Here is a 12,306-nt window from a genome sequence, read left to right as displayed (position 1 = left end):
TTATTGCTAAGCATGAAGAATGATGCATTCCTACTAGCTGATGGCTCTTGAGGCTTGTGTCGCGTTCTGTATATATTAGTTAAATCAAAATGTTATGTAAATACTAAACTTTTTAAAAGAAGGTATTCTTATCTACCTTCTAATATTTGAGAGCTAATAGATTTTCATCTTCCTGTGCCTCATTTAGATGCACAGATTAGGGAAAGGAAATGCTTTGTGCTTTTTTCAGGTCCCAGTTGATTTCTCAGATTTAAGTGAGCCAGTGAATGAGTGGCATTAGTACTATAAACTTAAATAAAGAGATTCTGCGTATCTGAAGAAGACTATACAACAGTTAAGAGCAGGCTTAGCACTTCAGCAAGCTGCAGTTTCTGGTTCTTAGCCAAAGATTTGTGCCAAGATAGTGGTTGATTTTTCTCAGTAAACAGCACTACATTAAAATTCAGTTTATAAAGAGCTTTCGTATGTTCTAGTAAGTTTAGTTTCTGAAATAGGTTGCCATCATTGTTAACTTGTATATTATTGATATATTTGGGTTTATATTGTTTTAAATTTAGCATAAGCATATTTGAATATTCAAAAGAGCATTCTAAAACTGAAAATCTAAATCTACCATGCTGTAGAAGACACATTTGTTTGCAAGCAGTTTGTTATGCAAAAACACAACATCACTAGACCTTTGCTTCTGTCAACTTCATATTGTGCCTTTTGGTTTCTCATGCATGCACTTTGTGTGTCAAGTGAGAGTTACAGATGTATTTTAAGATCTTAACACTAAGGAGAGAAGCAGAGCCATGTCAAGAGATATTTTTGATTTTACTTTTTTACATTTTGCTGGCAACTTGGGATTAAGCCATTGGTTCCCAAAACTATTTTTCATACAGGGGAGAAGCATAGATTTTTTAAAGCTGTTGTTTGTTCCTTGGAGGCTTGAGTGCTGCCTCTAGACTCTGCATGCAGCTGTGCTGTGAGAACTAGTGACAACGTGAGGTATTTCCTATGAAAACTAGACTTGGTGCATGTATTTCTGAAGGAGTGATTTAGCTTTTCATAGCAGAAGCTTATTAATGAACAGTAAACTTTAACTGAAGTCAGAAAATCTACTTCTTTTGTATCAACGTAAGTTTCTGATTTCAGCAGGACCAAACACAAGACCTTCCAGCTTACTACCCTTGCCTAACAACGAGAGGCTGTTCACTCTGGTCTGGAATATATAAAAGTCTGTTAACTGTTGTCAGCTTGCTTCTTACTTTATGCACTTTTCTGCACTTCTGAATTCACAGTGACAGCTCAGTGAGATTACTTGTGGAGCAAAGTTACTTTGACCTTCTGAGCTTCAGCTGCAGTATTTGCTTAAAATGCCAAATATCCTTTTTTTTTTTTTTGTTTTCTTTTTTTAGCACAAATGTTGTATGTCTCTATTCCGTTTCCATCCTGAACTAAGGATATACGATCAAAATGATATATCAAAGCAATACTAGTTTGTGTGAGACTGTGTCTGAGGTTTTTTTTTGTTTAGACTATCTGTTTCTAACTGAGTTGCTAAAACCAAATGAGAAAACTCACAGTTGAGGTTTTAGCGTATTTTTATACTTGCTTTGTATTTAGATAGCCGTATTGTCATAAGAACTATAAAATAATTCTTGAGAAAAAGGTGATAAAAGAACACAAAAGGTGCAAGTAAAGCTTTTTATTTCTACAGAATCACAGGATGGTTGAGGTTGGAAGGGACCTCTTGATGTCATCTTGCTCTACCTCTCTGCTAAAGCAGGTTGCCCAGGACCATGTTCACACAGCTTTTGAAGATCTCCAAGAATGGAGACTGAGCAACCTGTGCTTAGTTCTTAGCGGCCCTCACAGTAAAAACAAGTACTTCCTGGTGTTCAGAGGGAACCTCCTGTGTTTCTGTTTGTGCCCATTACCTTCTGGTTTTGTTACTGGGGACTCACAGTTTCTTCAGATATTTTAATACCTTGAGCCTTCTCTTCTCTGGCAGAGCAGCCCTGGCTTTTCCAGCCTTTCCTCATGGGAGAGATTCTTAGCCACCATCATAGCCTTTTGCTGGACTTGTGCCAGCTCTTTTTATAAGGTTAGAGTTTTAGATTCAGGAACAGAAATAACAGTTTTAAACCATTCCAGTCTATTTCATGCACTCTTGATTTGTCTTCCAGCAATTCAAGGAGAATAGCAGCATAACTGCTTGTTACAATGAACTGGTTCAAATAGAACATGGGGAAGTGCGATCTCAGTTCAAATTACGGTATGTAGAAGTGTAAGAAACTGCAAACGTCAACTTCTTGATCTACATAATTTATTAGGTTACTTTCTGCTTCTTCCCAGCTGCGCATATATGTGCTTTTCATCTGTATCTTAACTAATATACTGTAGCATACCCGTATTTCCTTATTCTGTTATATTGTAAAGGAGCAGTGTAAGTGTCTTAGTAACTGGTACCCTGAGAAACCTTTGTCTGTGTATGTTTCATTCACTGGTGGTGTAAATGACAGCCTTCCTTAATGCAAAATGCAGTATATGTCTTCTGATGCTTTCTTGTGAATGCTCCATCCCTGGCAGTGTTCAAGGCCAGGTTGGACAGAGCCTTGGGTGGCATGGTTTAGTGTGAGGTGTCCCTGCCCATGGCAGGGGAGTTGGAACTAGATGATCTTAAGGCCCTTTCTCACCCTAACTATTCTATGATTCTGTGATTCTATATATCTTGAGGTGCCCATATTGAATTTGGTAATGTTCAGCAGCCATTCTTACCAACATGAGAATCAGGGTAAGATCCTTTAGCAGAAATATTGCAGAACAATAACTTCAGCTTGTTTAATTGCAAGGATAGCTTTTTGAAAATGCTATCTCAGGTAAGGTTTATGGGCTGCAAACTTACATGACAGTAAAATTTCAAAAAGTCATTCTTGATCTCATGTGTGTGAGATTTCATGTATGATGGCTTGAGCTGAATGCAGTCTTAATCCAGCTCTTCATACCCTGAGTCTTTTCTTGCTTGGACAAGACTTGGCAAAGCAGGAGCACAGTTTTTGTACCTTAGTGAGAAATTAATTTCGTTACCACTTTTTTTTAATGTGAAGATTCTAATTTTATGTTTAATATGGGTGCTTATACATGCACATAGGTATGTTTGCAATACAACTATATGGAAAAAAAACAACCTTGAAGTTAAGTTGCATGACACAGAGGTGTAGTTGCCTCAGTGTCATTACTTATTTCCATTTCTATCCACACAAAATAATATCACTTCTCTAAAGGTGTCAGTGTTTCTGTTTAAGAAATAGCTTTTTCTAAGGTTTTATTTGCAAACCAATCCAAAAGAGACTTCAAGATCAAATGGCTACATGTTTGTACATGCAAAGTACAATTACAGGACAATCTTCAGGGGGAAAAAAAATAGAATTTGGGCTTCCATGATTTTTAATAGCTGTTTTCCAAAACTCAGCAGGAAAATAAAGCACCTGTGAAATTTTATAAGTTAATTAGATGTTACAGTGGTCCTGACTTCATTTGTTGTTCAGTTGTAAATGCAGTATGAAATGAGTGACTTCTGAATTAAACCAGCATAGATCAGAAACACCAGTTTTGTATAGAAAAATTAAGCTGTCATTCATACACACAATGCTTGTTTGTTTCATTTCAAAAACAAGATGCAAATACAGTTTGAGCATCATCTATACATGACAGTATCAATTATGAATGCAGATAATTAAACCTCCAATACAGGGAGCATGATTCATATTGTCTACCACATTTTGCTGCAAGTTTGTTTGTAGTTATCACCAAAAGCATCTTAAAATTCATTAAAACTGGAAGGAAACAAAGTCAGTCTCCAGTGGCATTTCATCTACTGACAGTTCTTTCATCCATATTGTTTATGGAAACAGCATTATACAACTCACTTATAATTCTGCTTGCTTTTGGTCTCTTGAATGTAGTTACATAAACTGTGAGCATACTTCTTTTTGATTTACGTAAAAAATAATATTATAGAAAAAGGTATTCGGTGTTATAATGTCTTTTGTATATTGAGAATACACATTCTATATATTTATGTGTGTATATATATTCACATCACCTCTGAACATGACTGTTTTGGAAACTGTTGGCAGCATTGCAAAATACTATGAAGAAAAAAAACCCCACAGTGGTATTTTTGGGTTTGTTACTGCTGCTGCCAGATGCAGTCCTAGAACAGTCAAGTAATTTTAAGAGTTTAATAGATACAGGCCCAGGATAGTTAAATGGTTAAATAATTAAATACTCCTCATCATGTAGCATGCACAAGTAATGCTTATAAGCAACATTTGTTGTAATATCTGGGGGTATGAAATAGACTTTTAGAAGATAAATCTTTCTGAAAAGGCATATTTATAACTTAAAGATGCCACAAGACAGAAGCCTCTGTCTTGCAACAGAGGATCTCCCCCTACATCTGCCTGATTAGGCAAGTGCTCTAAATGAATTTGCCACTGAAAACAAAGCAGAACTAGTGTTTGGTACTGCTATGTGGCTATAATTTGCTTTCATCTGTGTGGTTTATTTAAGTGGGGGAAAAAGTGTTGCACTGTGTGTCTATTCCACTGGGTCCCTGATCTATTTGCTGTCTCAGTAGATCTTCTATGCAGATCTGTAAAAGTGAAAAGGGAGAGTATTTTCAGAAAGTTAGTCAATAGAATTAAAACCAGGATGTTACAGGTGTTTGGATACAAGAAAAATGTGGTGAGAAAGCTGGATCAGCCCAACAAAGCAGTGTATAAGGTCATGTCAGTGGTCAGAAGTGTCTTCCATTCCAAGCAGGAGCTCCGCTTCTCCAGAGAGCTGTTCCTGGTTTGAAGCTTGGTTGGACATCTGTGGGAGGTGTGTATTAATCAAAGAGGATATGGGATATTTAAACCTGTAATTTCACTGGCTTGGTTGCCACATCAGATGAAAATACTAAGGTTTTAACAGTGCAAATATAGATGTGTTTTTTCTTGCAGAAAGTTCATGGAATGACATTTGTTAGCAGCTGGTGTACCAGGCAGGCACCTATCACTGAGATGAATTAGTTATTTCACACAGCACAAAATCCCGCTTTAGAGCCAGTTTGGGCTGCTAGAAAATCACTTGTAAATTAACACTGGGAGCTCCTTTTGTTGTATGAGCTGAAATACTGCTGTCTTCTGAATGCAACACTTTTTCCTACAAATCTTCATCTACGTGGCTGCATGTCTGTGTCTCTGTGTGTATTATCTCTTGGTGTATCTGATTTGGTTTTGAGTTACTTCCATGATGAGCAGGCCTAGCAATGTCCTGTATTTCTTAATTATCTAGTCATCGGTATTAATTCAAGCCCCGCTATGGAGTCTGGAAGCAAGGCGTTCGTTTTAGGTAATAACTATACAAGAATGTTTATGTATGGTGCATTTAAGCTCCCTGCAATGAGAGGTACACAGAAGATAATTAGTTTGTGTTTAGTCCAAATCAAAGATGGAGTACTGATATCTATCAAAGCAAGTATGCCTAGATTGTTTCTTTCAGTATGTGCTCCTCTTGCTCTCTCTTTCTCTCTCGTTTTCTACTTCCTCTCTTTCTTGTCCTTCTCTGCTCCCGTCCACCACAGTATTAGGAGCCTACATTAATGCTAATCCCATTCTGTGTAAATAATCATTTAAACAATTTAAGTTGTGTAGCAAGAAGGTAAGGCTTTTGTTTTCCTGTATTAGTTTAAGAATAGCCCTGAAAATAAAGGAAAACAAAGATCATTTTGGCCCTTAATAAAAATCACGAAAACAAGTCACTGAATTATTACTTGGAAGCAGGAAAATTGGTATTTTTCTGACTAGGACTTTGAGATGGTTTATACTGTTTTCTTTAATGATGTTGTATCATGATATCTTCGATAGCCCCAATCTATTTGCTGTATTGAAACCTTTGTATATATCTGTTGTGATGACTTTCGTGCTCCCTATCTTTAACGATCACAAAACTTTCTATTCTAATGTAACAGCCATTTGTTATTTTTACTGCTAATTGTTAGTTCCTGCAGTCTAGAGCATGTTTGGAGAAAAAAGCATGCTATTAACATGTTAAGACCCATGAACAATTTTACAGTGTGATCTGCAGGAAAAACACGTTAACAACACAGATATCTGAAGCTGAATTTCCTGAAAAAAATCATAATGGAGATAGTGATATGGTTTAGTCAAAACAACATGCTACTTTGTGATCCATCTGCTGATAAGTACAATATAATAATGTATTTATATTAAGCAAAATGGTCTAACAATAAAACTAACATGAATCATTTGCTAATTTCAGGGCTTGTAATGCAGTGTTTACAGCATTAGACCACTGTCAGGAAGCTATAGAAATAACCAGTGAAGATCACGTCATTCAGGTAGGGGGAAAACGTTAGCTATTTTGTAGTATTCTGGTTTTGCTGCCCATTAGAAAGCCATGTGCAATGAACTGTCTTATTTCTGTATGCTGCACGTTGGTGTGGGCTGAACTTTTAAGACCTTTTTCTTCAGTAACTTTACTTAGATTCTAATTTTCAGTAATGTTACATGTAGTAAACCCAGCATGAAATCTGCAGCAGAACTAGATAGCCTGTACAGTAGAGTTTTGTTCTCTTTCTGTGCCTTCTGGTAACAGTTTACGTATTGTCTTCTGAGTTCAGCTCATTGCTTGAATAAAATGTTTCACCATTACATAGTATTTTTATATGAAAAACACTGAATTCTAGGGAAGTGTTGTTATGGCTCTAGGTGCATAACTTGTAACAATTTAGTACTTATATGTGAGTAATTAACCTTTAAATATATTCTTTTTCATATTATCTTAAAGTACTTTTGTTTTGGCAGTATGTTAATCCAGCTTTTGAACGGATGATGGGGTATCACAAGGGAGAGCTTATTGGCAAGGAACTTACTGAACTACCAAAAAGTGATAAAAACTGTGCAGATCTTTTAGACAATATCAACACATTTATTAAAAAAGGAAAGGTAAGCAAATAAAATAAACCCATGCAAAATTGCTTTAAATTTCTATTTTGCTTCATTTTCAGTAGTATAGGTTTAAAAACACAAGATGTGGTTTTCATGGGTGTACATATAAGACCAGAATTCTGCTTCTCAGATGTCTTAGAAGCACAACAGCCCACGCCTCAGACAAGTGACTACTAGATTTCTTTAGCTTTGCTTTTAGGATCTGATTGAAGCCCTTTACTGATCTGTTTGCTTAAGAGCAATGTAAAAACATTTTCTGTGTTTCTGTTCTGCCTAGAGCCCATGGAGATTTTGTTAGTTGGAACATAGTAATTTGTCCCTCAGGTGGTTGCATCATCCAGCCAAAAGGTTTAACTGTTCTGTCACACTGCAGAGCCTTTACCGGCTGCATGCTGTAAGCACCACAACATATTAGTGCCCAGTGGGGTTTGTTTTTCTAACTGTAGTCACAATATCTGCAGTGCACTGTAAACTCCTGTCATGGTGGTGACAGGCCACAGAAGCACTACATTGTTCCCGGGGATATGCTCTCCTAACACATCCAACAGTCTCTTACCCTGTCTCCTCGAGGCTGCAGAAGTACCTCTCACCCTTCCCTGTCTCACTCTCTGCTTCATGAACTTTGAGGAGTTCTTGAACCTTTGAGTCACAGCAATGATCAGAGCTTTGGGGTCACTGCTGGAGCTATTTGCAGGTTTGCCTTGGTTCATTAGCAGCACCTGCAGGCCACTCTTGCTTTGCTCTTACTCATTTACATAGGCTGCCCAGATGCTAGCACTACCTGCTCAAAGGCGCTCTGTGTCTTCTGCATCCATCCGTCTTTGTGACGAAGAAGGTATCTTCCACGCATTTTCCAGCTTCATTCTACTGTATGGCTAAGTAGTTCCCTACTTAAAATCTCTCTTCTTTGAGTTGTTAAGGAGAACAATACCCTCAGCTTTATCTTCCTTTCTTCTCCTATCCATACTGGAGGATATCTTTTATCTCTGCGTCAGTGGTGTGTTTAAGGATGGGGCATATATGGCTCTTGTTTAGCCTGCAGTCCTACTAATGCTTTCCTGTAGCAGTGGGAATGGAGGGAAAATGAGTGGCCAGTCAGAGAAACAGCATTTGCATGAGAGACCAGGATAAAAGATGCTGTGAAGAAACTGTTTATTTCTTTTGCTGATCTAGAGTGCTTCAGATATTCATGGTCATGGGAAATGAGTCATGGAGTGAAAATAGGCTGTTGGTTACCTGAGATTAGTTGAAGGACATCTTTAGGTCAAGGGTTTCTGCAATTTTGCATACATATTGCTTGATGATTGGCAACTTTGAAGCTGAATGGTATTGAGTGCAGAGTTTGGTTCATCTGCTCCCAGGGGAGGTATCCTCTGGCTGTGTTGCAGCCAGCATTGTTTGTAACCTTCAAAACAGATAATTGCTAAAGTTCTTTGTGAAGATTGTATACTCTCTCACAAGAGAAACATACTTACATTGTCCATATATTAGGAAATGCCTATTAAAGGTGATACTCTGTATTAATAAATTTTACAGTATTTTAAAAAATACAACCAGAAATAATCCATTATTATTTACTATGTAATGATTATGTAATAATAAATGAACATTTGACTGTCAGCTGTGTATTCTAAGATGATGTCTCTGTTGTGTGTGTGTTTGCTTAGGAATGGCAAGGAGTTTACTACGCAAGAAGAAAAACAGGAGACAGTGTCCAACAGCATGTGAAGATAACACCTGTGACTGGTCAAGGAGGGTAACTTATTTGTCCAGAACATAATTGCTTTCTGCTTTTCAGGGCCTTCTCTCTGCTTTCCCCATCTGTAAGTTTAACATTAACCTCCATGTATTTAGTAGCAAAATGATGATGTAACTGCTGACTTCAAGCAGTCTGGAAAGAATAAGCAAAGTTGAGAAGGTCATGTCCATTTTGGTATCATCATTTGCTGACTAAAAAACCCGCGAAGTCATAACAATTAGTAGTGTTACTGCTATAGATACCTGCAAGTTGACATTTATGTTCATGTTATCAGGCATTTCTTTATGCAGTTACTCTACAGAATGGATCAGCAGCTGGTTAATGTTTGTGTGCGTGTTTGGATGTGCTCGCACCTTTGCCATGTGGTATGGGCACATTGCCAGGTTGTGCTCCCAGATGTGCAGGTGAATTCCTGCAGGAGCAGAAGGATCAGGTACAAAAACATAACTGTAACACTGAAGGAGTGCTTGCCACCCACTTGTCTGTTTGATGTTGGATTTGGTACCTTGTTTCATGAGGGTTTGGAGACCTCTTCTTAAGAAAACAGCAGTATATCGCTTCACATCTCTCTTTACCATTTGATATGGTAATGAGTGGTTATTTCTGTTGCTAGGAAAATAAGACACTTTGTGTCCCTCAAAAGGCTGCATTGCACCAATGAAAACAACAAACAGGTATTGTATTTCTTTCATGTTGTAATTTTCATAGCTTTGAGTAAACTGATATTTTTGATTTAGAAATATTTTTCCAAGAGGATGTGATCTATATTGTCAATGAGATTCTCATCGATTGTTGGAGCAAGCAAAGTTTGCATGGGCTATTCTCCTTTTGTAGGACTGCTGAGTAGAGGAAGAATGGCTTTAATTTTTTGGAGCGTAGATATGACATTTGAGTCCATAATACTGTGAAGGAACACAGACCATAGTCCAAAGGAAGTTCAGGGGCTTTTTTCTAGAGCTGCTCTTGCCAGTCTGATCTGGTGTGTTCAGCTCTTAACAATGACCTGTGCTTAGCTGTCACAAGGTTTGACAGTGGGTAAAGCATGTAGCTTTCATGCAGGACCTGAGATATTGCATCACCAGAACATGTTACGGAGGGGTGCGATCCACATCATAAGCCAAGTAAACCAGCAGTAGCAGTCAACACTGGTCTCTGCAGGCCAGACATACCCACCCGAGCAGGTCCTGCAACAAAGCTGGTGACATGGGGAGCTGTTTGCTGTCATCTGCTCCTGGTTCCCTCTCTCTGGAGATATCCAAAGCAGATGATTGTATCACATGCTTTGCTTCAAAAATATTCCAGTACATGGCCTGTAAAGTAAAGAAGTTTGGATTTCTGTGAGCAAAGGAGTGAAATCTATCTTTAGCCTGTGATCTGTAGGGGTGAGATAGAAAGTGGGAAGCATAAGAAGCAGCTAGCAACTGAGGATGTGCTTGGGAAACATGATCTGTTTCCATGTTCTTTAGGGGATCATGGGAAATAAAACAAAGGAATCTTGTTTTGTTTACAATTTTAATGTTCTTTTATCCATTTTGTGGGTAAAGGCACTTGTGCATAAAAGGTATTTAGAAAGCCACTACTATTTCTAGTTCCTCCTTCTTCAGTGTAACAATACTGAATATTAACACATTATGGGAAAACTCTACTACTGGAAGAAGTTTGTAAGTGTTATTCTGTAAAATCTGGCTGTTGAAACCATGCCGCTTGCACAAGTTTTTTGTGGGAACAGGGAGCCAAGGAAGAAATCTGCATATGTTCTGGACGAACTTTAAAGGTTGATCACTGAAAAACAAGGGTCAAAATACTATAAACTGACCTCATCTTTGAACTAAAATATGGATTTTGGTATTAGTAGCAAAGTACCATTTACTATAGCAGGATGTTTTAAAGTGCTCAGGCAGAGTGCAAGAGTTGTGTAATAGAAGCAGTGCTAAAGTTACAGGTATTTCTTAGATACAAGCTGATTTTTTTTCCCTAGAACGTACACACAGCTGAAAGGCTGGTACAGGGAAGTGTACATATGATACTCTTAGTGCAAGATAATGAATACGGAACAGTTGCAAACTTGCAGCCATGTGTAAAATGCGACAGTAGGAATACAGATAAAAGTCCTTTTCTTTCCTGTTTTTCTTTCCTTTTTTTTTGGGCTTCCAAAGCCAGTAGTAAGTGTTAGAAACAGCTGGGGACTTGTGTCCAAGGCCACATTCATGTTCTCTGTACTACTGGAACTGTTGGAAAGCACCACCAATTCACATTTTTTTCTCACCGGTTCATGAGCACTTACTGGTAAAAAATAATGAACATGGTGAGTTACAGGTCTGGGGAGCTCTAAGCATTTGGTCATCACAGGGAATATGGCTTTTTACACAAATGCAGATAGACATCTACCACAAAGGTAAAAGACCACAGCTTAACAAGAAGGCACGGTCTGTAGAGGTTTAAGGTCTATTGGGGAAAAAAACAAGGTACAACCAACAGAACTGGGTAATTATTGTGTTTCAGTTCTGTGGTGGAAATATCTTCTGCCTGCGGTAGAGCACCAGGTGCTCTCTGATCGCATGACAAATTCACAGCGTGTTTTGGAATTTGGGGGGGTTTGGGGGTGGTTTTGGGTTCATTTTGGGTTTGTTTTGCTTTTCTCTTTTTTTCTTTTTCATTTTAGTTGGGCAGTGATGGTGATGTGAATATCTATTATATTCATAAGACTCTTTAGAATTATTTTGTAGCAATAATCACTAATGTGATGTTACCAATCTTGATCAACCTTTGGACACTGAAGTCTCCTAAAATCCATTCCAGAATACTTGGAGCAATAGAACTTTTCCTGGCCTAAAAAATAATCAGGTTTCTCTTCAAGCCACAGATAATTCTTTACAGAGGAATAAAAAGAAATCAAACAAACTTTTAGTTACAGAGCAGTAAAAACTGATGATTCAAATTTTGATGCAAATGTCTAATGTTTCACTGCATCAACATAATTATAAATGGCTTGATATCAGCATTCAGACTCTATGTGCAAACTTAGAAACACCCTTACATTATTCTGCATTGTTTCACCTTAAAAAGATGTAGAAGTGTTCTTTGTCAATACCAACAGCCTCCATAAGGGGTATCACAGCATGATTAGAGATCACTGTGTAAGAAGCTTCATGAATCTCTGTGCCACATTTATCACATACAAAAATTTAGCATGTTAGATTTATGCATGGAAAAAAAGAAATGTATCTGAGAGTCTATCAAGTATTCTTAACAGTGAAGATTTATGAATAGGCATTGATTTTCATGTGACTGTTCCCATGTGCTGAAGCCTAATGATTAATGCTGCCTTTGTCAATTTGAACCGTGTCAGGATAGAGTCCAGTGTTTGCACATTCATAGATTTACAACAGAGGTGGTGTTTTCTCTTAAGAACATAGTGGCCCAAGATTAGCTGTGTAACTAGCCTCATAACTTATCTTACGTGGCTTTTTCAGGTCATGCCTGCAGGAGGGATAATAGAAGTATTCAGAATTCAGTTATGTTTTGTTTTACTTTTTCAGTAGA

General features: G+C 37.7%; 1 protein-coding gene across 1 annotated transcript in view; it reads left to right on the top strand.

Annotated features, from left to right (window-relative positions):
- Positions 1-12,306, top strand: part of PDE8B (phosphodiesterase 8B) — a gene marked incomplete at its 5' end in the record, with an annotated part of 80,320 nt that overhangs the window by 48,715 nt on the left and 19,299 nt on the right. The window contains 5 exons of the mRNA XM_080638282.1: positions 2,172-2,260; positions 6,316-6,394; positions 6,861-7,001; positions 8,672-8,760; positions 9,377-9,437. Coding sequence (XP_080494408.1) covers positions 2,172-2,260; positions 6,316-6,394; positions 6,861-7,001; positions 8,672-8,760; positions 9,377-9,437 — 459 coding nt within the window. The remainder of the gene's footprint in view (positions 1-2,171; positions 2,261-6,315; positions 6,395-6,860; positions 7,002-8,671; positions 8,761-9,376; positions 9,438-12,306) is intronic.

The sequence above is a fragment of the Psittacula echo genome (assembly GCF_963264785.1).
Source record: "Psittacula echo genome assembly, chromosome: Z".
Lineage (NCBI taxonomy): Eukaryota > Metazoa > Chordata > Aves > Psittaciformes > Psittacidae > Psittacula > Psittacula echo.
The sequence above is the reverse complement of the archived record's forward strand: the minus strand, read 5'-3'. Positions and strand labels throughout refer to the sequence as shown.